Below are 27,843 nucleotides of genomic sequence, written 5' to 3'. Positions count from 1 at the left end.
TACCGCACAGTATAAGTGACCGCTGCATAGGGCTGGACCATGCTATTGTATACCGCACAGTATAAGTGACCGCTGCATAGGGCTAGACCAGGCTATTGTATACCGTACAGTATAAGTGACCGCTGCATAGGGCTGGACCATGCTATTGTATACCGCACAGTATAAGTGACCGCTGCATAGGGCTAGACCAGGCTATTGTATACCGCACAGTATAAGTGACCGCTGCATAGGGCTAGACCAGGCTATTGTATACCGCACAGTATAAGTGACCGCTGCATAGGGCTGGACCATGCTATTGTATACCGTACAGTATAAGTGACCGCTGCATAGGGCTGGACCAGGCTATTGTATACCGCACAGTATAAGTGACCGCTGCATAGGGCTAGACCATGCTATTGTATACCGTACAGTATAAGTGACCGCTGCATAGGGCTAGACCATGCTATTGTATACCGCACAGTATAAGTGACCGCTGCATAGGGCTAGACCAGGCTATTGTATACCGCACAGTATAAGTGACCGCTGCATAGGGCTAGACCAGGCTATTGTATACCGCACAGTATAAGTGACCGCTGCATAGGGCTGGACCATGCTATTGTATACCGCACAGTATAAGTGACCGCTGCATAGGGCTGGACCAGGCTATTGTATACCGCACAGTATAAGTGACCGCTGCATAGGGCTAGACCAGGCTATTGTATACCGCACAGTATAAGTGACCACTGCATAGGGCTAGACCAGGCTATTGTATACCGCACAGTATAAGTGACCACTGCATAGGGCTAGACCAGGCTATTGTATACCGCACAGTATAAGTGACCGCTGCATAGGGCTAGACCACGCTATTGTATACCGTACAGTATAAGTGACCGCTGCATAGGGCTAGACCACGCTATTGTATACCGCACAGTATAAGTGACCGCTGCATAGGGCTGCACCACGCTATTGTATACCGCACAGTATAAGTGACCGCTGCAGAGGGCTAGACCAGGCTATTGTATACCGCACAGTATAAGTGACCACTGCATAGGACTGGACCAGGCTATTGTATACCGCACAGTATAAGTGACCGCTGCATAGGGCTAGACCATGCTATTGTATACCGCACAGTATAAGTGACCACTGCATAGGGCTAGACCAGGCTATTGTATACCGCACAGTATAAGTGACCGCTGCATAGGGCTAGACCAGGCTATTGTATACCGCACAGTATAAGTGACCGCTGCATAGGGCTGGACCATGCTATTGTATACCGCACAGTATAAGTGACCGCTGCATAGGGCTAGACCAGGCTATTGTATACCGCACAGTATAAGTGACCGCTGCATAGGGCTGGACCAGGCTATTGTATACCGCACAGTATAAGTGACCGCTGCATAGGGCTGGACCAGGCTATTGTATACCGCACAGTATAAGTGACCACTGCATAGGGCTGGACCAGGCTATTGTATACCGCACAGTATAAGTGACCGCTGCATAGGGCTGGACCATGCTATTGTATACCGCACAGTATAAGTGACCGCTGCATAGGGCTGGACCATGCTATTGTATACCGCACAGTATAAGTGACCGCTGCATAGGGCTGGACCAGGCTATTGTATACCGCACAGTATAAGTGACCGCTGCATAGGGCTGGACCAGGCTATTGTATACCGTACAGTATAAGTGACCGCTGCATAGGGCTGGACCAGGCTATTGTATACCGCACAGTATAAGTGACCGCTGCATAGGGCTAGACCAGGCTATTGTATACCGCACAGTATAAGTGACCGCTGCATAGGGCTGGACCATGCTATTGTATACCGCACAGTATAAGTGACCGCTGCATAGGGCTGGACCATGCTATTGTATACCGTACAGTATAAGTGACCGCTGCATAGGGCTGGACCATGCTATTGTATACCGTACAGTATAAGTGACCGCTGCATAGGGCTGGACCAGGCTATTGTATACCGTACAGTATAAGTGACCGCTGCATAGGGCTAGACCATGCTATTGTATACCGCACAGTATAAGTGACCGCTGCATAGGGCTGGACCATGCTATTGTATACCGTACAGTATAAGTGACCGCTGCATAGGGCTGGACCAGGCTATTGTATACCGCACAGTATAAGTGACCGCTGCAGAGGGCTAGACCAGGCTATTGTATACCGTACCGTATAAGTGACCGCTGCATAGGGCTGGACCATGCTATTGTATACCGCACAGTATAAGTGACCGCTGCATAGGGCTGGACCATGCTATTGTATACCGCACAGTATAAGTGACCGCTGCATAGGGCTGGACCAGGCTATTGTATACCGCACAGTATAAGTGACCGCTGCATAGGGCTGGACCATGCTATTGTATACCGTACAGTATAAGTGACCGCTGCATAGGGCTGGACCAGGCTATTGTATACCGCACAGTATAAGTGACCGCTGCATAGGGCTGGACCATGCTATTGTATACCGTACAGTATAAGTGACCGCTGCATAGGGCTAGACCAGGCTATTGTATACCGCACAGTATAAGTGACCGCTGCATAGGGCTGGACCATGCTATTGTATACCGTACAGTATAAGTGACCGCTGCATAGGGCTGGACCAGGCTATTGTATACCGCACAGTATAAGTGACCGCTGCATAGGGCTAGACCACGCTATTGTATACCGTACAGTATAAGTGACCGCTGCATAGGGCTGGACCATGCTATTGTATACCGTACAGTATAAGTGACCGCTGCATAGGGCTGGACCAGGCTATTGTATACCGCACAGTATAAGTGACCGCTGCATAGGGCTAGACCACGCTATTGTATACCGTACAGTATAAGTGACCGCTGCATAGGGCTGGACCACGCTATTGTATACCGCACAGTATAAGTGACCGCTGCATAGGGCTGGACCATGCTATTGTATACCGTACAGTATAAGTGACCGCTGCATAGGGCTAGACCATGCTATTGTATACCGCACAGTATAAGTGACCGCTGCATAGGGCTGGACCAGGCTATTGTATACCGCACAGTATAAGTGACCGCTGCATAGGGCTGGACCAGGCTATTGTATACCGTACAGTATAAGTGACCACTGCATAGGGCTGGACCAGGCTATTGTATACCGCACAGTATAAGTGACCGCTGCATAGGGCTAGACCACGCTATTGTATACCGTACAGTATAAGTGACCGCTGCATAGGGCTAGACCACGCTATTGTATACCGCACAGTATAAGTGACCGCTGCAGAGGGCTAGACCACGCTATTGTATACCGCACAGTATAAGTGACCGCTGCAGAGGGCTAGACCAGGCTATTGTATACCGTACAGTATAAGTGACCGCTGCATAGGGCTAGACCACGCTATTGTATACCGCACAGTATAAGTGACCGCTGCATAGGGCTGCACCACGCTATTGTATACCGCACAGTATAAGTGACCGCTGCAGAGGGCTAGACCACGCTATTGTATACCGCACAGTATAAGTGACCGCTGCAGAGGGCTAGACCAGGCTATTGTATACCGTACAGTATAAGTGACCGCTGCATAGGGCTAGACCACGCTATTGTATACCGCACAGTATAAGTGACCGCTGCATAGGGCTGCACCACGCTATTGTATACCGCACAGTATAAGTGACCGCTGCAGAGGGCTAGACCAGGCTATTGTATACCGCACAGTATAAGTGACCGCTGCATAGGGCTGGACCATGCTATTGTATACCAGCATGGATGCCATGGTGGAAGGGAGTGGATACTTCTGACATATACGGCCGGGGCTATTGTGCTGCACTGGCTCTAAATTGGGCATCCAATGATTGAGAGGAATTGGTATATAGGTGTCCAACAGTCCCAATGAGGACAAGGCCTGAGTGCTAAAGTTTTATCCAGGGACTGTGTTACTTCCCGCAGGTTGGGGCTGAAGCGCAGGATTTCGGGCTGCTTCCGACCCGAAGTCACATGATCAATCTTGCTTTCCCATGTTCACAGGTGTTGCCTATTCTACGGGGGCCTTACTATTACAATAGCCCCCCAGTACATGGTGAACGTGGGGGAGGGGGCAGAGCAACTTGGATGTCCAATGTGGGGTCTGATCACTTGACCCAGAGTCGGAATCAGCCCAGAAACCAGGGGACGATCCAGGGGTGAAGATGGTAAATAGTCCCCAGATCACCCCTTTAAGTGTCAATCTGGTGTCGGCCAATGACTATACACTCACCGGCCACTTTATTAGGTACACCATGCTAGTAACGGGTTGGACCCCCTTTTGCCTTCAGAACTGCCTCAATTCTTCGTGGCATAGATACAACAAGGTGCTGGAAGCATTCCTCAGAGATTTTGCTCCATATTGACATGATGGCATCACACAGTTGCAGTCGCAGATTTGTCGGCTGCACATCCATGATGCGAATCTCCCGTTCCACCACATCCCAAAGATGCTCCTCTATTGGATTGAGATCTGGTGACTGTGGAGGCCATTGGAGTACAGTGAACTCATTGTCATGTTCAAGAAACCAGTCTGAGATGATTCCAGCTTTATGACATGGCATTGCATTATCCTGCTGAAAGTAGCCATCAGATGTTGGGTACATTGTGGTCATAAAGGGATGGACATGGTCAGCAACAATACTCAGGTAGGCTTTGGCGTTGCAACGATGCTCAATTGGTACCAAGGGGCCCAAAGAGTGCCAAGAAAATATTCCCCACACCATGACACCACCACCACCAGCCTGAACCGTTACCGATACAAGGCAGGATGGATCCATGCTTTCATGTTGTTGACGCCAAATTCTGACCCTACCATCCAAATGTCGCAGCAGAAATCGAGACTCATCAGACCAGGCAACGTTTTTCCAATCTTCAATTGTCCAATTTCGATGAGCTTGTGCAAATTGTAGCCTCAGTTTCCTGTTCTTAGCTGAAAGGAGTGGCACCCGGTGTGGTCTTCTGCTGCTGTAGCCCATCTGTAGCCTCAAAGTTGGACGTGCTGTGCGGCGTTCAGAGATGCTCTTCTGGCTACCTTGGTTGTAACGGGTGGCTATTTGAGTCACTGTTGCCTTTCTATCAGCTCGAACCAGTCTGGCCATTCTCCTCTGACCTCTGCCATCAACAACGCATTTCCGCCCCCCACAGAACTGCCGCTCACTGGATGTTTTTTCTTTTTCGGACCATTCTCTGTAAACCCTAGAGATGGTTGTGCGTGAAAATCCCAGTAGATCAGCAGTTTCTGAAATACTCAGACCAGCCCTTCTGGCACCAACAACCATGCCACGTTCAAAGGCACTCAAATCACCTTTCTTCCCCCCCATACTGATGCTCGGTTTGAACTGCAGGAGATTGTCTTGACCATGTCTACATGCCGAAATGCACTGAGTTGCCGCCATGTGATTGGCTGATTAGAAATTAAGTGTTAACGAGCAGTTGGACAGGTGTACCTAATAAAGTGGCCGGTGAGTGTATATACAATGTCTCTAGAATTTCTTGTCCAGATCTCTGGTTGCTGCTTAATAAAAACCCGCTCTGGTCGCCGCAGTACAGACGTGAAGGTTTCTGGATTAGATCTGGATTCAATACCAGCCTGCAGAGATCCAGAATACCCCTTTAACCCCTTCATGTTCTCAGGTTATTCACGTCAGCCTTACTATTGCCCTAATACTTTAACGGAGCCCCGTTTAACCCCTTAGATGCCACCGACTGGCTTGGACAGAGGAAGGGGCTTGGCGGTGAGCCAATGCGTTGCCATGACATAACATGGATGAGCGGGAGGTTCTGGAAGTTGGCATACAGCAGCTGGCATTAGCGATGACGGGCCCGGTGACCCCATATGACTAGTCGTGGCCTGCCCGTCCTCTCCATGGAAACTTACGGAGAGCGTGAACAATACATTTTCGTGGGATCACATCTGTAGAGAACAAAGTGCGTGCGAATCCTCTGAAGATGATTCCTTCTAAATATAATTGGCCCCCAGCCCACCCCGGGCGTATACGAGCAGATAACTCGCCATCATGCTCCGCTGTCACTGTCCTTTCCCGCCCTTTGAGGAGGATACGGTTTCCATGGTGAAGTTACTAAGACGACGTTACGGTGCGCCAGCTGCGCGCTATAGGGTGAGAGTTATGGGTTGGCGCGGCGCGTCCTGCGGTTGCCAATCACAACATATTAAGGCTGAAGTCACAATCACCCGGGAAACTAGTCGGCGCTGCCACCCAGATGGTGTGTGCTGGTGATACAGGTGAGCTGCGTGGCATCGCTGTTATATATATATATATATACCGGTCTGTCAGGATATAGAAATGTCTGATCTTGTCATATAGGATAGTTTGTTGTCATGGTAAAAGTTACGTCATCGTGCTTACAATGGCGCGGTATTGTCCAGTGTGACGTTGCTGTGTCGCGGTATGTCCCCATGTCACGGTACAATGTCACGGTATATTGTGTGTGTTCTCTGTATTGTTCTGAAGTACAGTCCTTCTGATGGGCACCTAATGGAGGAATGGACTATAGGGTTCCTTGCTATCTACTAAATTTTGGCCTCTCTGTGCCCCCATTACCTCATATTCCCGTTACCTTACACCCCCGTTACCTTACACCCTCGTTACCTTACACCCCCGTTACCTTACACCCTCGTTACCTTACACCCTCGTTACCTTACACCCCCGTTACCTTACACCCCCGTTACCTTACACCCTCGTTACCTTACACCCCCGTTACCTTACACCCTCGTTACCTTACACCCTCGTTACCTTACACCCCCGTTACCTTACACCCCCATTACCTTACACCCTCGTTACCTTACACCCTCGTTACCTTACACCCTCGTTACCTTACACCCCCGTTACCTTACACCCCTGTTACCTTACACCCCCATTACCTTACACCCTCGTTACCTTACACCCCCATTACCTTACGCCCTCGTTACCTTACACCCTCGTTACCTTCTTACCCCATTTATTGCTCCTCAATTCCTTTATCTCCCCCCTCCAGCACACCCGTCTTACATCCATCCCACCTCCCCATTCCTATAGTCCTGTCTCCCCACCTATCTAACCTTTCCAGTGCTGCTGTTTGCCTACTGATCTCTCCTTAGTGACTTGTCTATTTCTTATACTTTCCCGTTCATTTCTCTCATTTCTTCCTATACTTGATCTGCTGCTTCCTCTTAGTCTCACAGCCACAGCGCGATATCCAGTTTCTACCTGTACTCATATGCCCATTTCTTAGCAGTTTTCCTTCATTCTGTCTCCCCGCTCCAGTGCTGCTCCCTCCTCTACCATCTCCCAGCTACAGTGCTGCTCCCTCCTCTACCATCTCCCCTCTCCAGTGCTGCTCCCTCCTCTACCATCTCCCCTCTCCAGTGCTGCTCCCTCCTCTACCATCTCCCCTCTCCAGTGCTGCTCCCTCCTCTACCATCTCCCCTCTCCAGTGCTGCTCCCTCCTCTACCATCTCCCCTCTCCAGTTCTGCTCCCTCCTCTACCATCTCCCCTCTCCAGTGCTGCTCCCTCCTCTACCATCTCCCCTCTCCAGTGCTGCTCCCTCCTCTATCATCTTCCTGCTCCAGTGCTGCTCCCTCCTCTACCATCTCCCTCTCCAGTGCTGCTCCCTCCTCTACCATCTCCCCGCTCCAGTGCTGCTCCTTCCTCTACCATCTCCCTGCTCCAGTGCTGCTCCCTCCTCTACCATCTTCCTGCTCCAGTGCTGCTCCCTCCTCCACCATCTCCCCGCTCCAGTGCTGCTCCCTCCTTTACCATCTCCCCGCTCCAGTGCTGCTCCCTCCTCTACCATCTCCCCGCTCCAGTGCTGCTCCCTCCTCTACCATCTCCCCGCTCCAGTGCTGCTCCCTCCTTTACCATTTCCCCTCTCCAGTGCTGCTCCCTCCTCTACCATCTCCCTGCTCCAGTGCTGTTCCCTCCTCTACCATCTCCCATCTCCAGTGCTGCTCCCTCCTCTACCATCTCCCCGCTCCAGTGCTGCTCCCTCCTCTACCATCTCCCCGCTCCAGTGCTGCTCCCTCCTCTACCATCTCCCCGCTCCAGTGCTGCTCCCTCCTCTACCATCTCCCCGCTCCAGTGCTGCTTCCTCCTCTACCATCTCCCCGCTCCAGTGCTGCTTCCTCCTCTACCATCTCCCCGCTCCAGTGCTGCTCCCTCTTTTACCATCTCCCCGCTCCAGTGCTGCAGTGCTGCTCCCTCCTCCACCATCTCCCCGCTCCAGTGCTGCCCCCTTCTCCACCATCTCCCCGCTCCAATGCTGCTCCCTCCTCCACCATCTCCCCGCTCCAGTGCTGCTCCCTCCTCTACCATCTCCCAGCTACAGTGCTGCTCCCTCCTCTACCATCTCCCCGCTCCAGTGCTGCTCCCTCCTCCACCATCTCCCCGCTCCAGTGCTGCTCCCTCCTCTACCATCTCCCAGCTACAGTGCTGCTCCCTCCTCTACCATCTCCCCCCTCCAGTGCTGCTCCCTCCTCTACCATCTCCCAGCTCCAGTGCTGCTCCCTCCTCTACCATCTCCCCCCTCCAGTGCTGCTTCCTCCTCTACCATCTCCCAGCTCCAGTGCTGCTCCCTCCTCTACCATCTCCCCCCTCCAGTGCTGCTCCCTCCTCTACCATCTCCCCCCTCCAGTGCTGCTCCCTCCTCTACCATCTCCCCCCTCCAGTGCTGCTCCCTCCTCTACCATCTCCCCGCTCCAGTGCTGCTCCCTCCTCCACCATCTCCCCGCTCCAGTGCTGCTCCCTCCTCTACCATCTCCCAGCTACAGTGCTGCTCCCTCCTCTACCATCTCCCCCCTCCAGTGCTGCTCCCTCCTCTACCATCTCCCAGCTCCAGTGCTGCTCCCTCCTCTACCATCTCCCCCCTCCAGTGCTGCTTCCTCCTCTACCATCTCCCAGCTCCAGTGCTGCTCCCTCCTCTACCATCTCCCAGCTACAGTGCTGCTCTCTCCTCTACCATCTCCCCCCTCCAGTGCTGCTCCCCCCTCCACCATCTCCCTGCTCCAGTGCTGCTCCCTCCTCTACCATCTCCCCCCTCCAGTGCTGCTCCCTCCTCTACCATCTCCCCCCTCCAGTGCTGCTCCCTCCTCTACCATCTCCCCCCTCCAGTGCTGCTCCCTCCTCTACCATCTCCCCCCTCCAGTGCTGCTTCCTCCTCTGCCATCTCCCAGCTACAGTGCTGCTCTCTCCTCTACCATCTCCCCCCTCCAGTGCTGCTCCCCCCTCCACCATCTCCCTGCTCCAGTGCTGCTCCCTCCTCTACCATCTCCCCCCTCCAGTGCTGCTCCCTCCTCTACCATCTCCCAGCTCCAGTGCTGCTCCCTCCTCTACCATCTCCCCCCTCCAGTGCTGCTCTCTACTCCACAATTTCTGTTCTTTGTCCTCCATACTTCTCTATTCCTGTTATCTGTTCATCCCTATAGTGATCCAGAAGCCTCATACTCTTCCGGACTGCGTAGCCCTAAAATGGCGAATAAGGACCGGTATGATAAAGATTTACAGCTGAAGAAGCGCGTGGACCAGGTCACTGATGAGGTGAGAGGGATTATCTCGGTGTTTTTTCAGTGCAATTCCTTCTCCACTGCTAGTGCAGGTCAGTCAAAGGGGCGGGGCTAGACTACGTCCTCTCTGATAGGACAGAAAGTTTATCCATTGCTGTGTTTTCAATGGAGACCACAAACTAGTTTTAATTCTTTAGAATGTCCCTAAATGAAGACAGTAGGGATCAGGGTCTAGGGATCTGCTGGGATTTTACATGCCAAATCCCTAATATCAAAATCTGATGACAGAAAATAAGTTTATACCATTATACAGCGCGCCATGTTAGAACCGCTATATACTCTTTATTGCAGTCTCTGGACATTACACGTCGCATGGTCCAACTGGTGGAAGAGGTGAGCTATCGAAAGACAAATGCTATATAATGCTGTAGGCACAGACAGTACTGCTTCCCTGTCACTTGAGTATCTATCTATCTATCTATCTATCTATCTATCTATCTATCTATCTCCTATCTATCTATCTATCTATCTATCTATCTATCTATCTATCTCCTATCTATCTATCTATCTATCTATCTATCTATCTATCTATCTCCTATCTATCTGTCTATCTGTCTATCTATCTATCTATCTATCTATCTATCTATCTATCTATCTTCTATCTATCTATCTATCTATCTATCTCCTATCTATCTATCTATCTATCTATCTATCTATCTATCTATCTCCTATCTATCTATCTATCTATCTATCTATCTCCTATCTATCTATCTATCTATCTATCTATCTCCTATCTATCTATCTATCTATCTATCTATCTATCTATCTATCTATCTATCTTCTATCTATCTATCTATCTCCTATCTATCTATCTATCTATCTATCTATCTATCTATCTATCTATCTGTCTGTCTATCTCCTATCTATCTATCTCCTATCTATCTCCTATCTATCTATCTCCTATCTATCTATCTATCTATCTATCTATCTATCTTCTATCTATCTATCTATCTATCTATCTATCTATCTATCTATCTCCTATCTATCTATCTATCTATCTATCTTCTATCTATCTCCTATCTATCTATCTATCTATCTATCTATCTATCTATCTATCTATCTATCTATCTATCTATCTATCTATCAAAGATAACCTGAACCTCTTGGTTAATCTGCTGTAGTGAGATCTCTTATCACAGGAGACAGCTCTGCTACATCTGTAGCTTCAAATCCACATTATTGAACAATATATATCAACCTTTATATGATTGTCTTTATGGTTTTACCCAAAATTTCATTTCGGGACAGAGTAAGGATGCTGGAATAAGGACGCTGGTGATGCTGGATGAGCAGGGAGGTAAGACTGACAACCATCACTTATGTCTCAGTTATGTATTCTCTCAATCCCCTCTGCTTCATCGCTTTAGCCTGTATACGCCCTTCCATATCCTCCAGTATATATGTCCATGGTAATATAACTCCTGCGGTGCCATCTCCCCATAGACTATAGTATACAATATATGTTACCCTGCAGTGACCTCTAGTGGTGGACATAGAGATTACACCTACTATCTGTTCAAGGGGAAAGTAGACGTAGCAGAGCTGAGTTTGTCATTCTATAATATTAATATATACGACTCTAATAAAACCTAATAATTTATATTTACTCACTGGTTTATTATGTTGCACTGGTTGTACATAAGATCGCAAAAATCAAACTACACCCCCAAAAGTTGGAAAATATGTAATACACTTGTGAACATACCCTTAGTACTCTATCCCCTGTATTCAGAGCAGCTGGAGCGGATTGACAAGGGGTTGAACCAAATTAACCAGGATATGAGGGAAGCGGAGAAAAATCTAACGGATATGGGAAAATGCTGCGGCCTGTGCTCCTGTGACAGGTAAGTGGCCCCGTCTGGCTCTGGCTCACTACCTATGACATTTAAAGGGGTTGTCCAGCATGGTCAAGGATCATTGAAATGAATGGGACTAAGCTGCAATACCATGTACAACCAGTCGATATATGGGGCACTGATTCTCGTGTAGTATTCATGGACAACCCCTTTAAATTCTTCAGTATTTCAGTAACTATCTCCATTCACTGCTTGCTCCTTAAAGGGGTATCCCATCCTATAAACCCCCGCAGCCCTTGCTGTGCTGACAATCCTAACACTGAGGCAGAATTTGGACGGGCTCAACAAAACAGATGCAACAGAGCTGAGTTTGCTACATCTATGGAGTCTCCATAGCACCACCCAGTGGCCATTCTCAGAAGTGTCCCCCAGTCGTGACTGTTTTGTATGCCCGGGTTGTAGCAGTGTCACATGTTGGACACACCAGCTGGATGTGAAGCGATGGGAAAGCCCACTTTGTCTTCCTTGCCCACCAGATGCTGCGCCCTGGGCTCCCCGGGGACGGCTTAGTTCTGGTTACAAATCTTTTGTCCATAGGGCAGCTGCAGGATGCAACGTGCAGCCGCAGCAGGTGATGATGTATCCAAAAAGTTACCGATCACAAGCCGGAATGTTTTTGTTTTGTTTTTTTGTTACTTTTTATCCTTCAGGTTGATGAACAGCGCGACCTACAGAGCCGCCTGGGGGAAATCTAATGACGATGTTGTCTCTGCGCAGCCGTCCCACGTTGCTGATGAAAGAGAGAGGATGATGATGAGCGGAAGTTATATCCGGAGGTAAAAGCCTGAGAACATTGATATATATGGGAGTCGCCCAATCCTCTACTAAGTGGTTTATTCCATACCTTGGATCCATCATAATTCGGATGGTCCAGGTCATAATCTCCAACTCCATTTGATCTAAAAGTTGCTCAGCCTCACACTTATGGGACCAACTAAACGAGTAACTTGATGGAGGAAAGTAATGTGCAATTCCAGAGGTCGACCAGGATCCTAACACTCTACTGATTCTGGCAAAGTTGGAATTTTTTCTCTAACCCCCACCGTTCCTGAGCAATCGGTGTTGAGAGATTCAGCATCTAATATGGCTCTCTACTGTCAGGTGGGTGGTCTCAGATGACCTGCTCCAGCCCAGGACCGCCCACCTGATAATAGAGGGGTTAATTAGCATATTACGTACTGACATGAAGAGAAGTGATTGCTCAAGAATGGCGGGGGTTACAGGAAAAATTACAGCATCTATTGAAGCAGCATCTATTGAAGGATGTGAAGAGATGGAAGTGGAGAAAGCTCCTCCCGATGGGCCCTTTGATGTGGTGGCTTGGGCGGGGGAGGAGTGACAGGAGTGGAGCAGCTTGTTGCTCGGAAGGTTTCCCTCATGGTTTGGTTAGCTCATGGCAAGGAGGAACATTTGGACCCCTGACTTAGTAGCTGGTTCCTGCTTAGTGATGACGGGTCCTAGGAGGCAGGGGCCACATCCCTTGCACCAGTGGGTCTGTCAGCGGGGCAAACCACTTACACTGCCATCAACAAGTGTTATTATACCATTGTACCTCCTGCCAAGGGGTCTCCATGTGTGTGCCTCCCTCCCTACGCCAGTGAAGAACGTTTGGTAGGCAATCTATGTGTGGGGTGGTTGCTCTATAACCAGACACGCAGTTGGTCAGGCGTAGAGGACTGTGGCCTCCATATCGTGCACAGTCCAAAGAGTGCATGGAGAAGGTCCGTGGTATGCATCATCTCAGCCCTGGGTTTTCTGAGGAACAACCAATTGTCTTCAGTTTCATACCAAAGAACATTAGGTAGACCCATCTTAAAGAGTTATTGGACATAGTCTCCAGTTTGGTCTTTTGCTGTTGACCAAAAATTGCTGAGCCCCCGGACACTGATCCACTGTGACCAAGTCCCCTACGTTGACCAACAGATGGTCGTTTTCACTGCAGGGTCACAAAGGACTCTCGAGAAGATGAAATGGAGGAAAACCTAAATCAAGTTGGCAGCATCCTGGGCAATCTCCGTAGCATGGCGCTGGATGTCGGGAACGAAATCGATATCCAGAACAAACAAGTCGAAAAAATCATGGAGAAGGTGAGAAGGAGACACTTGGAATAGACATTTAGAATGAGGAACGGGCCTACAACTTATGGCACCCCTAAAAAAATTTTATTTTCTCTTTTACAGGTTGCTGTGAACCAAGATCGAATCCAGGAAGCGAATACGAAGGCCAAGAAGATTCTGAAGAGTGTGTGATCCCTTCATCCAGATTGTGTCTTCTGCTCAGAGAGTGCACAGGACTCTTCAGAGAATTCTGAAGGGTCCTGTGAGAGTCACCCTGTAGAAAGATCTCCAGGCATGGGCATTGATATACAAATAGGGAACCCTAAAAACATCTACTCTATGTATACCGCCATCTCTGCTCCCCTCTTAGACTACCCTGGCGCTATAATTGAGTAATGTGGACAATATCTTCAGTAGGTATTGAAGGTCTGTATCGAATAAAACCCTTCCAACCCCTCAAAAAATAACTAAAAGAATGGGCCCTGATTTCTAAATGCAAGATCTTCTAACTTTTTGGAAAATATTTCAATTATTTGCCATCAAAAAATTGTTACTTTTCATTGTCTAGCACCACCACCTGATACTGCAGGTTCCCCCAATATCAATCTAGTCATTGAGGGCCTCACTCTTGCTCCTGGTGGGTGGGGAAGTCCAATGCAATAAGTTGCAAGAAGTCCTCTGAGATCAATGGAATTTTTTTTTATTTTAATGGACATGTTCATTCCTCCAGTGGCCCAAAGAGTCCTAAGTCACATGAGGGCAACCACACCACCAATAGAAAGGTGAGGAACCATGACAGAGGTTTTACCTCTGAGCCCAGGGGTCTTATAATCTATCTGGTTGTTGTTCCAGAGATCTCTAATTTAGCATTGGCCCCCGGCCCCTCACCCTTAGCTCACTTTATTGCTTGTGCCTTGTATGTGATTGAATTATGTCTGGTCAGAGGGTGCATGTGCTTCTACTGCGCCGCCGTTGTCATGTGACTGGATCCGTAAAAGTTGTGTAGTATATCGTAATTTTTTCTATCGAAAAGTAAAGTTGTGATGCCCTGAAATTGTAGCCCTAGTAGTTCTTTCTATCCTATATATAACGGGGTCCTCGTGAGCAGCCATTTGCCTTTCTCTAGAACCCCTCCATCTTCTATCTATGCATGTCCACCTTTAAAGGAGACCATTTACCACCTTCACCATCTCTTTGCATCTTTCAGCAGGTGCCGCACCATCAATTCTGGTGCAGTTGGAATTTAATCTCTAGGCCCCTCTGTTAGTTTCAGCACTTCTCCACTGTCAGGTGGGCGGTCCTTATAATCTGGGACCACCCACTTGACCATAGAGATCCTAATGAGTACATTGAGTGCAGAAAACAAGATAAAGGATTGCTTACGATCAATGGGGCGTAGACTAAAAATTTTATCTGTGCTGGAATTAGTGGAGCATCACCTACTGAAGGGTCCAAAGGGTTGGAGAAGGTGGTGAGGGGGCTTTTTTTTAATCCTATTGCAAACTTAGTTGTTATCCTTGTAGACACAGGACCTACCGGCTACAAGATTTAACAGCTTATTTGTGATGTAACTTCCAAATTTTGTTGTCTTCTGCTGAATCTGTTGGGTACATTGTTGAGCCAGAGCTTGGACCCACTGGTGAACTTCTGGTTCTTTATAGGTTCCTCTAACTATTATTGATAACATAACCACATCTTGGTGTCAGAACGTGCCACAAGTTCCTTCCCCTAGATCTCCAATGATGTAACCCTTGACTGGCTGACCTGTAGAAGAAGTTGTTAGCCACAAACCTCCTTTATGTTATGTGTGAGCCTGTTCCTCAGCACCTTGTGAGGTCCTCTGCTCGCAGACCACCTCTGATGTGACCCGGAGTGACATGTCAAGGAGGTCTAAGGATTAGGAGCATTGGCAGAGATACCATGTGTAGGTCTAGTCTGTATAGTGTACATAGATGACAGTGACAAATAGGAAACATATGACGGGTTTAATTGAACATCACACTCTATCAGGTTCTCTGACATTGCCGAAGTCCTCATCTTCTCACCACAGTCACTTCTTATGGGGTAAAGAAGCCATGACAATATTACTGAAGGCCAGGATACTGCCTGTAATACAGAGAGGAGACATCTTATATTACAAACATGACACGATATATTATATTATATTGTATTATTAGAGCTGTCTGTGTCTGGGCTGAGGTCATCTGTATGGTATTACATTATAATAATGCATACCTCCCAACCGTCCCGATTTCCGCGGGACATTCACCATTTGGGTGACATGTCCCGCGGTCCCGGTTGGAGGGAGGTATGTCCCGATTTCAACTCAGATCTGCATCCAGAGGACGCAGATCTGAGTTGAACACACATGCGGCTGAAGCAAGGAGCTGACACAGGTCAGCTCCTCGCTTCAGCCGCATGTGTCAGCGAGAGAGGCGCGCAGAGAGCGGCGAGGGAACGGAAGAGAAGGTAAGTTTAATGTGGAGGTGGAACGTGAATCTGGGGGCAGATGAAGGAGGGGACGGCATGACACTGGGGGCAGAGATGGAGGGGACATGAATCTGGGGGCAGAGATGGAGAGGACATGAATCTGGGGGCAGAGATGTAGAGGACATGAATCTGGAGGCAGAGATGGGGGACATGAATCTGGGGGCAGAGATGTAGAGGACATGAATCTGGGGGCAAAGATGGAGGGGACATGAATCTGGGGGCAGAGATGGAGGGGACATGAATCTGGGGGCAGAGATGGAGGGGGGACATGAATCTGGGGGCAGAGATGGAGGGGGGACATGAATCTGGGGGCAGAGATGGAGGGGGGACATGAAACTGGGGGCAGAGATGGAGGGGGGACATGAATCTGGGGGCAGAGATGGAGGGGGGACATGAAACTGGGGGCAGAGATGGAGGGGGGACATGAAACTGGGGGCAGAGATGGAGGGGGGACATGAATCTGGGGGCAGAGATGGAGGGGGGACATGAATCTGGGGGCAGAGATGGAGGGGGGACATGAAACTGGGGGCAGAGATGGAGGGGGGACATGAATCTGGGGGCAGAGATGGAGGGGGGACATGAAACTGGGGGCAGAGATGGAGGGGGGACATGAATCTGGGGGCAGAGATGGAGGGGGGACATGAATCTGGGGGCAGAGATGGAGGGGGGACATGAATCTGGGGGCAGAGATGGAGGGGGGACATGAATCTGGGGGCAGAGATGGAGGGGGGACATGAATCTGGGGGCAGAGATGGAGGGGGGACATGAAACTGGGGGCAGAGATGGAGGGGGGACATGAATCTGGGGGCAGAGATGGAAGGGGGACATGAAACTGGGGGCAGATTAAGGGTGTATATGAAACTGGGGGAGAGATGGAGGGGGGGCATATAATTTACGGGTGACTGTAGGAGGATTGTACTGTGTGCGGGCACATGAAAAATTAATGAGTGGGCGGAGTCAACACAAAAGTGGGCGGGGCCAAATTTGCCACGGCGCGCTATGCGCGCCGCACATTTTGTCCCTCTTTCAGTTCTTCAAAAGTCTGGGCTGAGGTCCTCTCTATGGTATTACATGATATAGCCTGTGTGACAGCTCGGGATCCTGAGTCTCACCACACAGCGCCCCCTAGTGAGTCTCACACTTGCATTACACCTCGCATAGGATTGTATAGTAACCAAATGTCCAATGGGAGGACATCACCTGGGTAAAGGGGAGGAGTCAGCTGATCACTGGTTCCCATGATAACACCTCAGGCAGGCGGATGCTGTGTGTGTATGTGTGAGGAGATTGTGTGAAGTGAAGTCCTGTGAGGTAACAGAAGGCTGAGTGCAGGGGCTGAAGGTTGTGGAGCCGACATACTCCAAGTGCCCCCTGTCTGCCTAGCCATCGCCCTGAAGGAGGTCCGGCGTCACCATCTTGTCAGCATGAGCCTGCGGAGAGAACGTTCTGGAACACGAGGTCCATAGCAAGTATCCTAAAGGCCAAGGCTGGACCTGTGGGACATCCCACCACCCTGATTATTGCCCCCGCTGAGCTATCCGGACCCCATAACGTGAGTGGGGATATTGTGTGATGTCTTCTGGCTCATGCTCGTGTGCTACATCACTATGTGCTTGCTGGTGACTCCATTACACATTAAAGATGGCAGCTTAAAGGGGTTGTCCAGGAATAATCACAAACTTGGGGTGGAGGTAAAGCAAGCAATAAATAATACTCCCCTTTCCCATTCGCTCCTCTGTACAGTCCCGTTCCTCTTCCCCTCCCATGCCGGAAGCAGAGAGGCCCGAATCTCCTCTGTGGCCAATTGTTGCCCTGGTGATGTCACTCAAATATGTCGCCAATTCCTTACTAATGACCCCTGAGGTCACTGACTAGTCTCACCGGTCGTGTCGGCCTCCTCCCTTCCGGCCTGGGCGTCCTATCCTCGGACAGAAAAGTGACCTGGACCCTACAACTGAGCACCAGGGATTGGTGAGTAAAAGGTTTTTATTTTGTTTTACTCCCGGACCCGGATCAACCCTCCGTTTGCTCCAATTCCTGGACAACCCCTTTTAACCTTGTTTTTCTTAAATTCAACAAGGAAACCAATACAGAAGGCAATGACGTTACTGTAGGGGGTCCACTTTTACGTTGATCGTCTCTTATATAATGTTTCTGCTGTATACCTGCAATGGTGATGCCCATTGTGATTCGGTAGAGGATGAGATCTCCGGAGCCTCCTTTCAAGTGAACTGGTAAGTCATTGTCGGCCTAGAAAAGTAAGAAAATCAGTTATTATACATCGTGTCGTGGAAATATACCGGAACCGTGGGACAACTTGATGACATCATCTCTGTCTAATGGTGGCACCAGTATATACATCTAGCAGGTTCCTCTTTTTCATCAATGAGGTCATATTTGCATATTCCGTATTTTTAGCAGGGAACGCATGGTCAAGTCCGTACTGTCTTACTAGTCACACCCATGACCCCATTTGGGGCTATCATTGCTTTCTACCTAGTCACATCACTGGAATCATCTCTCTTTATTTGGTGGCATCATCTTTGTCTACTGGACAGAGTCAACTCTGACTACTTGGTGGCATTAGTGGAATCCTTTTTGGCTACCTGGTGCATTCATCTCTACCTACTTACTGACATGGATATAGAAATGGAAATTAAAAGATCTACTAAATACCCTCAGCTGCGATCAATTGAGAAATCGCCCACGGGTTAGTCAACAATGATTTTTCGGCCTGGGTACTCATGTTCAAGATGGACCGTGCTCGAGGTGTGCTTAGGGTGGGGCAAAAAAAAACCTTTCCTTTTCCACTTGACTGCAGCCAAAAGCTCTTTCATTTTTTACAGCCGTGTGGTCACTATGATGGTGCTTTTAGTTGCAGCCATTTGTAAACCAATCTCCATGTTGGCTCCATTTCTGGACATCATCTTGGTTCACCTTGCAGTATATCCGGAAGATGTGATCCCAGGCTCATCGTATAATACCAAGAAATATTAGAGGAACAATACCTGAAATATTTTCTGTTTCTCTGGGACGCGATTCTGCAACTGTGCACGACTAGAAGTGGAGAAGGTTCTTGAGATCCTCTGTCCCAAAATCTGTAAAGTGTCGGAAGAAATGGATGAAAGTTTCTTTGGATTATCACAACTCATGTATCCATTACATATACAATAACAATGTGAAAACCTTGTATTATTAAACCTTGGTAATACCCTATGTCATATGTTTCACAATGCTTGAGCCACATTTAGGATCCTCTGGTGGGCCCAGGCTCTTACACAATATCGGTTCAGCAGAAGACACCCACATTTGAGGGTACTACGGTCCAGTTCCTAGCAGTGGTTGGAGGGTGGGCCCCAAGGAACCTCAGCCAGACACTGATAGCAAATAAATGCAAATATATGTGGGTGTCAAACCTGTTTCAACTGTGGTCTAGGTCGAGACCTGTACCCCTCCACCAATGTCTATGAGAGGCAACTTATAAAGGGGTGCTCAGAATGGGACTACCCAAGCAGTGATCCACCCACATACGTATCTGTGAACTGTGACAGTCACCAAAATGTGGCAACGTCTCCCCTTTTCTGTGATATGATTGCCCATAAAGTGTCCATGTCACATATAATGTGCCCGGGATCCAGGAGTATTCTGCCAGGCCTGGGGAATTTGATCACTATTCCAGGACACTGGGTGGGCTCCCCTCTTTGCAGGACGGTGAGTAAGCTCTAATATGGCTGTGGCTTTGGTGTTTGTGTTTTGGCTGCAAATTCTAGCACAACCATTGGCCCAATGACCCAGAAGTCAATGCTGACAACTGAAGGTCTCTGTGCAACAATAGTTATGGACCCCCTTGTCTAACAATATCTGTCATAGGGGACCCCATGTGTTGAACAATCCACCAGTAATGGCCAGCCATAAAGTTCATTAGGCATTTACCATGTAGTAGATATTAGAAAGCTGCCATTAAGGTGAAAGGGCCTCCTGACCTACTGGGCCCCTCTGCAGCTGCACAAGTTGCAAAGTGGTGTGTCTGCCCTTGCAATGACCCAACTAGCGGCATCATCAGAGTCTATGGTGCTGTAAGGTCAGTGTAGCATACAGTACATATCCAGGTCTCTCTAAGAAATGGGCACATGGGACCAGAATCAGAGGAAGGGGAGACAAATGTCATGAAGATGTCACAACCGGATCATTAGCCCTGCCATCTGGATGGGATTTGGCGACATAACACACATGCTACAATATGACCGTATCTGGATGAAGCCTTGCCTTATGTCTTTGCTATGTGTACTGCGCCTTTATGGACACATTGGGGCATATTTATTATTGGTTTTACACAAGATATCTGTTGTAAAAAGTAACAAATCTCGGGATTTGCAACTTTTAAACACCAGTTGCGACAAGTTGTGGTTTTCTGCCTCCCACACAAAAGTGAGAGTGGTGTGAGAGTTACGCTACATTGCAGATCATTTACGCCAATTTACAAGCTGGCGTAGATTTGTCACGCGCCCTAGCGGAGGAGCTGCCCCAATTATGAAGAGGCCTTGTCATAAACTGGTCGGCTGTTCCACCAATAACAGAATTATGAAGAATGGCGTTAGACCTGCGTGCGTTGACAATATACCAAATATACTTGTAATACTGAAATATTTTTGGGGCAAAGTTCTAAAAAGAAATTGTGACCCCTTTGGTTATGAAGATGATGAAAAGTATTGCGGCACACCCAAGTCTATATCTACCCGTTACAAGTCACATTATATGTCGCGAGGACTCTGATAGTCTGCAGGTGGGACTATGTATAATAAAAGTAATCACACAAGGGTTAATACGGCCATCCCATCTTATCACGGAATAACTTAAAGGAGGTTTCTACCTACCAGATAATTCCTCATGGTTCCGTCTGCAGCTCGGGTCTGTGCTCCTCTCGTCCTTCGTGGGTCATCTGACAAGGACGCGTACAGATGATCTCCCCTGCCAGAAATAGACGTAGCAGAGCAGCCAAAACTTCTGCATGTTACACTCTGCACCGTGACTCTAGAAGGGGAGTGCGAGGGGGAGGAGGATCATGGGAAATAAACAAGACCCTAGGACTGAAAAAGCTCCCGCAAAGTCTTAGGCCTCGGGTGGTGCGTCAGGTGTCGGGTCATAGTTCTTGTTAGTAGATGTGGAGACAAAGGGAATGTCTTAGATTTTGTTCCTACTTCCTCTCTGTGTGCCTGACTGTTGTATGAACCTTGTATGTACACGCAGCTGTCATATCCCTCATACATCCCTATGGACAATCACCCACATTAAAGCGGCATTCAAATTTTTAGGGTGCAACATTTAACCTCTTTGTCAGCAAGTGTTGACGTCCATGTCTAAAGCTAAATTTCCTGATAAGTTTCCAGCTTTACAATATCATCTTGTTCTAATGAGATCGCCCTGTAACCGCAACGTTTCGCTAAGAAGGAAAACGTTCCAACAATTGCAAGAATTAGTTTGACACTTTTGTGATCATTTGCATGACTGTCGCAGTAACGCCACTTTCACATCACACGACCAAAAGTCGCCGTGAAGATCTAGCCTAATGTAACGTAAGCTTATTTTTAATGACTTATAGTTGTATTTTGCAATAAAGATCTTGAAAAAATGCAGAAATTGGGCCATGTACGCACCTTGACCAAAAAATGCCCACATCCAGATAGAAATGTCAGGTTGATATAAAACCGGGCATGTTGTTCTGTCAGTGATTACAGGTGTGGTCTGATGAGCCTTTGGGACTTGCCACGAGGGAACGTAAAAGTCCCTTCCCCACTGCCTTATTATAAGACTTTCAGTGGCTACTTTTGGGTAGTGTACCTGTTGGTGAGAGATCATTGACTGCTACACATCCCTCTACAATAAACTCAAAGACGAGTCATTGCACTAAGGGAAACAGATTGGTTGTTTTGTCGAATTGCCCGTGGTAGGTCTAGCTATTAGGAGGTGTTGGCAGCAGATACATGAGGGCACACACATAGAGCGAACAAGCTCCAGATGGCCCAGGCAGACCAATAGAGAGGATCATTTGGTCCTCTGACAAACCTGAGTAGCTCTCACAGTTTCCTTGTCCCCCATTCAGACACAGGGGCGCCTTCATTACACCCCCTGTCTCTGCCTGTAACTTTTCCAGGTCCTGAGCAGAAGTGTCAACACACCCAATACGTATTCTGTCGTTGAAAGCCAATCATGTCTATGGGCTTAAACCGTATGGTCTTCATAGATCAATCCAGGTTCTCTTTGGAATCTGATGATGGTCGGGTTCAAGTGTTGAGGCCTCGTGGAGAGTAATTCACCTAGACCTCCACCATCCACCCTCTAACATCTAGGAGGCCTCCACCACATGGATCCATCTACCTATGTAATCAAGGCTGCCCAAAATACACAAAGATTAGTTGCATGGCATGTATTTAAAGGGATTCTGTTTGGTTTCTTGTGTGTAAGAGTTGGGGCTCAGGTTGTTATGGTGGTGGACACGGGTTCTGGGGATGGTTTGTGGTGGGGCTGGAGTATTCTAGGAGTCTTCTAGTTACCACTGTCCTTGAATACTGAAATGTGCACAGGATATTTTACTGATCTGCATTTACTTAGAGGGACTTTGTAGGGGTCTATATTTATTTTTGGCCTCTTATCTGGGGACTGTAATAATCCTGAGGTGTTTGGGGCTTGTATTTGTTTAGCAGGTTTAGTTTGGGTTATGCATTTATTGTGGGGTCCCAATTAGTTTGTGTTACTATAAAGGCTGAGGACGAAACGTATTTAGGAGTCTGGTTGGGGTTTGATTTTAGGGGGTTGGTCTTGATCGGAATTCATTTTGGGGTCTAGTCTGGGGTTTATTTGTGTTACTATAGATGCCGAGGATAACTGTATTCGTCAGGGGCCAAAGATGTCTGACACTAGGTTCACACTTGCATTGGGGTTTCGGTTCTTCGGACCTGAGGGACTTTTCTCTTCATATTTTTCAAGCAGAATGAGTGACGAAATATCTGACTGATCACTGAACGCAGGTGTGACCTGAAGGTAGTAAACTCTGCAGGAGACGTCATCATGGCGGTCATACAATACTTACCTGTGGGTCCCCATATCCAAGGAGAACTAGGATCTCTCGATCACTGTCTGACAACACGCCCTAAAGTTACCGTGCGTTTCCTTATTCCAAAAACTAAGGGTGTAATTCTCAGAAAGGTCCATAGAGGGCACAAATGTCCTACTTTTACTGCCATCACCGCCGCTTGCAAGTAATCAGCCTGATGGATCGCACACAGCGAGGAAAGGATGATATTTTTATTCTACATTTAAAGCGAATAAATTGAATTTAATCTTCTTATATAAAAAGGTGAATTTTACTTTCCAAAAATATCATTGCAGCATAAAAATACTGTAATCATTGCTGTTTATTGGGGTGTACAAGATGGGCCCCCAAAATACAAGCAGTCATGGGGCAGCGTGTTATAGAGCAAGAGGAGCGGAGCAGATTGATACAGTATATAGGTGAATGGGGAAAGATTCAGTAGAAATTGTGATTTATTCATTTAATTCCAGTCTATAAATTTCAGTCATGAGTAGGACCCGCCCACTGGACTCCTAAGCGCTGGAACGAGTCAATGGAATTACAATGGAAAAATGACAAATTACACGGTTCCTTTACTACAAAACAATATATCAATCTGCTCGGCTCCTCCTGCTCTATAACCGGCTGCCCGCAGACTGTCAGGACCTTTCATTGTATTCCCTCATTTTCCATTCATAATTTAATGACCTGATTGTGAACATTTAATTAAGATCCATCCATAGTAATTGTAATATAAATATGATTGAGATTATGCTGAGGACAGTGATCGGGCCTCAGGTGACGCCAATGCCAGGACGCCTAGATTCACGTCACTGATGTCATTCAGGAGGCTGGAAGAAGGAGCAGAGGAACCACCGGAAGCCATGATAGAGAGGAGAGTAAGGCTGGGGCAAAACAGCCAAAGAAAAAACAGCCAAAATTTTTTGGAAAGTTTGTAATGAACCCAACCTGTTACAAGTTCTCTCGTTCCTAGTTATTAACATCCACTTACCCATCACCCTTATATTGTACCAAATCTTAGTAGTACAGTGTGTGTCCCTGAGGAGTACGGCCATTGCATGACTTGTATTCTGGATTATTTTGGCAATTTTCCTCTGCAGGATCTAGCTCTAATTTTCGGTTTTCCCTGAGCTGGTGGCTAGAGTCTAGCTACTATGATGTCTCCATACACTGCACACAGAAAGTAGAGGAGATTCTGCTCCATAACTTTCTCTTTCTCTGTAGCAGGATCATACAGGACATTATACAGAAGTACTGACCTGCACGGATGTAAATAAAACCCTTGGAGTGAGATGCAAAGCTTACTTGGATTGCAGCAGTCTCTATCACTGTGCTTGTCTCTCTCCTCTCTCGCTCAGCCTTCCCCTTCCATAGATTTGCTATCTGTAATCTGACATCTCTGTGACCTTCAGTCCATTTTATAGCAAGAAGAATACAAAAGATATTTCAGAGTGAAAGTCAGTATAGGAAGAAGGGGAAGCAGGAAAAGAGCCAGATAAGAGGAGAAAGAAGCATTTTTTATGGAAAATGTTTGGCAAGTGAACGTTTGCAATAACAATTGTTTTAGCTGAAGACACGCTGAAAAGAAGTTGGCCAAGTTCAAAATAGATTTTTTCTTGAAAGAACGTTCCAAAAACCTTCCCCAAAGGTTTCACCCAATGTCATTGATTGTGTATGGCCGGCTTGAGTGACTGTAATGGTTAACACAGACTAGAATGGACCACGTTTCTGAACACTTGAACGCCAGATTAACCATCAATCTTCTCCCATCTAACATGTAAGGCCACCTTTAGTCCATGAAGTTGAGAATGATTGATTCTACTGAACACGCGTGAGCTGTACATGTAACATAAAAAATAATACCGTATACATATCTATAGGTGTCTTTTTTGTGTATCACAAAGATTGTTCTCTGTACTTAAAAATACCCTTGGTGACCATCTTCACCACCAAGATCTGTTTGGACAAATGTTCCTTCTCTTAGATCAGTGATCTCCAACTTGTGGCTATCCGTCTGCTGTGAGAATGCAAATCCCGTCATTCCCTGACACCCAAAGGCCAACAGAGCATGCTGAGAGTTGTAGTTTTATAACCGTAGAAGAACCAGTTGGAGACCACAGTCTTAGATAACACTACAAGAGGAGAAGATGGACTTAGGTGACCACCTGCCCGTCCTGGAGGTCGCAGTAGCGGTATCTGTTGTCAACGTTCCATATAATAAATTAGACGTCTTCCAGAAACCATTTCTCCACACTGTGAATGACCTGGTAAACGGGATTTTCTCGGATAATTTCGCATATCCTACAGTATTCATATGATGGACCTTTTTTGAAAATTACACGATAATGAAGTCTCCAGTTGAAATACTTCCTATACTTCTCATCATCCTTGTCCAACTCCAGAAGATAGGCGGCCAGTTCTTTGGGGCTTGAGAAATCATCGACGTGAATGAAGGCATCTCCAGGGACAAAACGTTCATAGTTCTTCCGAGATGTTCCCAACACAACTGGAACTGACCATGTCCCAAAAGCATTGGACCAAAACTTCTCCGTGATATAATCCTTGTAGATTGAATTCTCAAAGGCCAAGTAGAATTTATACTGGGATATGGTTGGATGAAAATCATTCCAGCTCAGTTTCTGGTGTTTGGCCCCATAGACATCAACAGAGATGTGTTTTTTGAGTTCCTCATAGTAAGCGATACGGGGGGCACCAGGGTACCAGTTACTAACAACCCAAGAGACCAACTTAGATTTTTTGGGAATGGTGAAGTTCTGACCCCTTTTCTTTAAAGGTTCCATTCGACCATATGGAGCAAATATATCCGAATCTTTCCGGAAGGTCATGGTCATGTTGAATAGGTTATCCAGCATTTTCAAGTTCCGAATAATTACTGGGGGCTCCACATTGTACCAGATCCAACGCTGAAAATTAGGTTTTGGCTCTTGGGGCAAAAAGTCTTTGCTAGACATAATATCTGCATGATGAATCAGGACGGCGTCGGCAACACTATACAGACTTCTGTCTACCGTCAGCTTGCATCCAAATATATCATAATCGGGACACTTATCTAATGGGGATTTATATCCCCAAGGCCATGTCCAAATGAGCACCACAATGTCCTCTACAGGTTTCTTTCTAGGCATAGAGCGAATCATGTCTGTTGGTTTTTGGGTGACTTTTTGGGTCCCTTTTTCTTGACAAACCAGCTCTTGAAGATTTGTTGGCACCCCTGAGGTAATATCTTCACGTTTCCATAGAAAACATAAAAGAAACAGGAAGAGGACGAAAACCAATATCTTTAGGCGCTTGTGGTTGATTGAAGTCAAGATCATCTTTGGTCTGTAAGGAGATGGAGAATCCAAATATTAGTTGGGTAAGTCAAAAGCTACGAGAAGGTTCTAATATGTTGTTTCCAATGTCGTAAGGTGAAAGCAGTTTCCAGTCTTTAGATATTGATGTCCAATCCTTAGAATGGGTCATCAGTATCAGTTGGGTGATGGTCCAACACCTGGCATACCCTTCGGTCAGCTGATATATAAGTGAATGGAAGCCGAGCTGCACTTGGTCTGCCATTGTCTTGAAAGTGCTTTCAAATTCATTTTAATTGATGACTTATCCTTAGAATAGGTCATAAGTAGGAGTTCGGTGGAGTCCGACACCCAGGACCTCTATGTGATGTAATACAGATTGTGTAATGATTACATAATTATCATAAGAGGATTAGGGCTTGGTCATCTATACGTTATTACCTGTACGTGAGACATCTCTGGATTTGGCTGCAAAACTACAAATTCCTACCTGGGACATAGTCTGGTAAGGTAAGTTCAGCCGGTTCCTAAGGTTACTGTAATTACTCGGATAACTAATTATTTTCTTGCATATTATATTTGCATCTTAACCCCTTCTCGACATCCTCTGTACTATTACAGCAGATTCTCTATGTTTAAACATGGTGGCCGCCATAGCCGCCGGGCGTCTATTGTTTTATACAGTAGACACCCAATGCCCACGATCGGTACCTTCACTAATTGTGGGTATTAACCCCTCCGGCGCCTCGGTGGACACCTCCATTTTCCCAGCGATCGCTGGCACCTGGAGCAAGGTCTGGGATCCCATTGCCTGGCCTGTCATTCACTGGATTCTATTGCAGGCTCCTCTATGTAGCCTGCAATAGAAGCCCCAGTATTTTTCAAAGCATTGCAATGCGTTAGCATTGTAATGTATTGCATTAGTGATCAGACCCCCTGGTGTTCAAGACCCCTAGAGGGTCTAATAAATGCATAAAAAAAAATAATATATATTAATAAAATAAAAATTTTTAAATCACCCCCCTTTCTCTAGAACAAATAAAAAAGTAGTTAAATACTGTGGCACACCTACATATTAGATCTCCCTGTGTGCGAAATCGCCCGCTCTACAAATATATAGAAATATTTTTCCTATACGGTAAACGCTGTAGTGGAAAAAAAAGTCAAGTGCCAAACCGCCGTTCTTTCACTGTTTTGCCTCTGATAAAAATTAGAATAAAAAGTGATCAAAGCAAAAGTAATTCCCCAACATGGTAGAACTGAAAAGTACACCCAGCCCCGCAAAAAAAGACGCCCTATGAATACCGCGACTTTACACAGTTTTGGATTTTTGTTAAGGGGTTAAAATGTAAATAAAACCATAAAAATTAGGAATCCCCGGAATCGTACCGAAACACAGACTACAGGGGACAGGTCATTGTGGCTGCGCAGTGAGCGAAGTAAAAACAAAGCCCCTAAGAAAATCACACAAATGCAGTTTTTCTTCCAATTCCACCCCATTCAGAATTTTTT

At 47.2% G+C, this 27,843-nt stretch overlaps 3 protein-coding genes across 3 annotated transcripts; 1 reads left to right on the top strand and 2 right to left on the bottom strand.

Annotated features, from left to right (window-relative positions):
- Positions 1-6,047: 6,047 nt before the first annotated feature.
- Positions 6,048-13,833, top strand: LOC142185024 (synaptosomal-associated protein 25-like). Its single transcript, XM_075260238.1, has 8 exons — positions 6,048-6,211; positions 9,390-9,501; positions 9,819-9,860; positions 10,776-10,824; positions 11,260-11,371; positions 12,034-12,159; positions 13,326-13,470; positions 13,564-13,833. The coding sequence occupies exons 2-8, from the start codon at positions 9,433-9,435 to the stop codon at positions 13,630-13,632; spliced, it is 612 nt and encodes a 203-aa protein (XP_075116339.1). The 5' UTR covers positions 6,048-6,211; positions 9,390-9,432; the 3' UTR covers positions 13,633-13,833.
- A 1,577-nt stretch (positions 13,834-15,410) lies between these two features.
- LOC142185236 (cytochrome c oxidase subunit 7A2, mitochondrial-like) lies at positions 15,411-23,059 on the bottom strand. Its single transcript, XM_075260529.1, has 5 exons — positions 23,018-23,059; positions 20,805-20,961; positions 18,939-19,028; positions 18,096-18,180; positions 15,411-15,546 (listed from the first exon to the last, which is right to left on the bottom strand). Exons 1-5 carry the CDS (start codon positions 23,029-23,031, stop codon positions 15,491-15,493), a joined length of 402 nt encoding a protein of 133 aa, XP_075116630.1. The 5' UTR covers positions 23,032-23,059; the 3' UTR covers positions 15,411-15,490.
- Positions 23,060-25,242: 2,183 nt separating this feature from the next.
- LOC142185190 (3-galactosyl-N-acetylglucosaminide 4-alpha-L-fucosyltransferase FUT3-like) lies at positions 25,243-26,355 on the bottom strand. Its single transcript, XM_075260467.1, has one exon. It carries the CDS (start codon positions 26,353-26,355, stop codon positions 25,243-25,245), a length of 1,113 nt encoding a protein of 370 aa, XP_075116568.1.
- Between the last annotated feature and the right edge of the window lie 1,488 nt (positions 26,356-27,843).

The sequence above is a fragment of the Leptodactylus fuscus genome, chromosome 11 (assembly GCF_031893055.1).
Source record: "Leptodactylus fuscus isolate aLepFus1 chromosome 11, aLepFus1.hap2, whole genome shotgun sequence".
NCBI classification, from domain to species: domain Eukaryota; kingdom Metazoa; phylum Chordata; class Amphibia; order Anura; family Leptodactylidae; genus Leptodactylus; species Leptodactylus fuscus.
This window is presented reverse-complemented; position numbering and strand designations above follow the sequence as displayed.

What these genes read in the sequence shown, in the direction of transcription:
- LOC142185024 (XM_075260238.1), top strand. Translation starts at nt 9,433, where the DNA reads ATGGCGAATAAGGACCGGTATGATAAAGATTTACAGCTGAAGAAGCGC. An exon ending in GGCCTGTGCTCCTGTGACAG is followed by an intron (nt 11,372 to 12,033) that starts GTAAGTGGCCCC and finishes TTTATCCTTCAG; the next exon opens with GTTGATGAACAGCGCGACCT. An exon ending in TCGAAAAAATCATGGAGAAG is followed by an intron (nt 13,471 to 13,563) that starts GTGAGAAGGAGA and finishes TCTCTTTTACAG; the next exon opens with GTTGCTGTGAACCAAGATCG.
- LOC142185236 (XM_075260529.1), bottom strand. An exon ending in AGAAACAGAAAATATTTCAG is followed by an intron (nt 18,181 to 18,938) that starts GTATTGTTCCTC and finishes TTACTTTTCTAG; the next exon opens with GCCGACAATGACTTACCAGT. An exon ending in AATGGGCATCACCATTGCAG is followed by an intron (nt 15,547 to 18,095) that starts GTATACAGCAGA and finishes TCTGTATTACAG; the next exon opens with GCAGTATCCTGGCCTTCAGT.
- LOC142185190 (XM_075260467.1), bottom strand. Translation starts at nt 26,355, where the DNA reads ATGATCTTGACTTCAATCAACCACAAGCGCCTAAAGATATTGGTTTTC.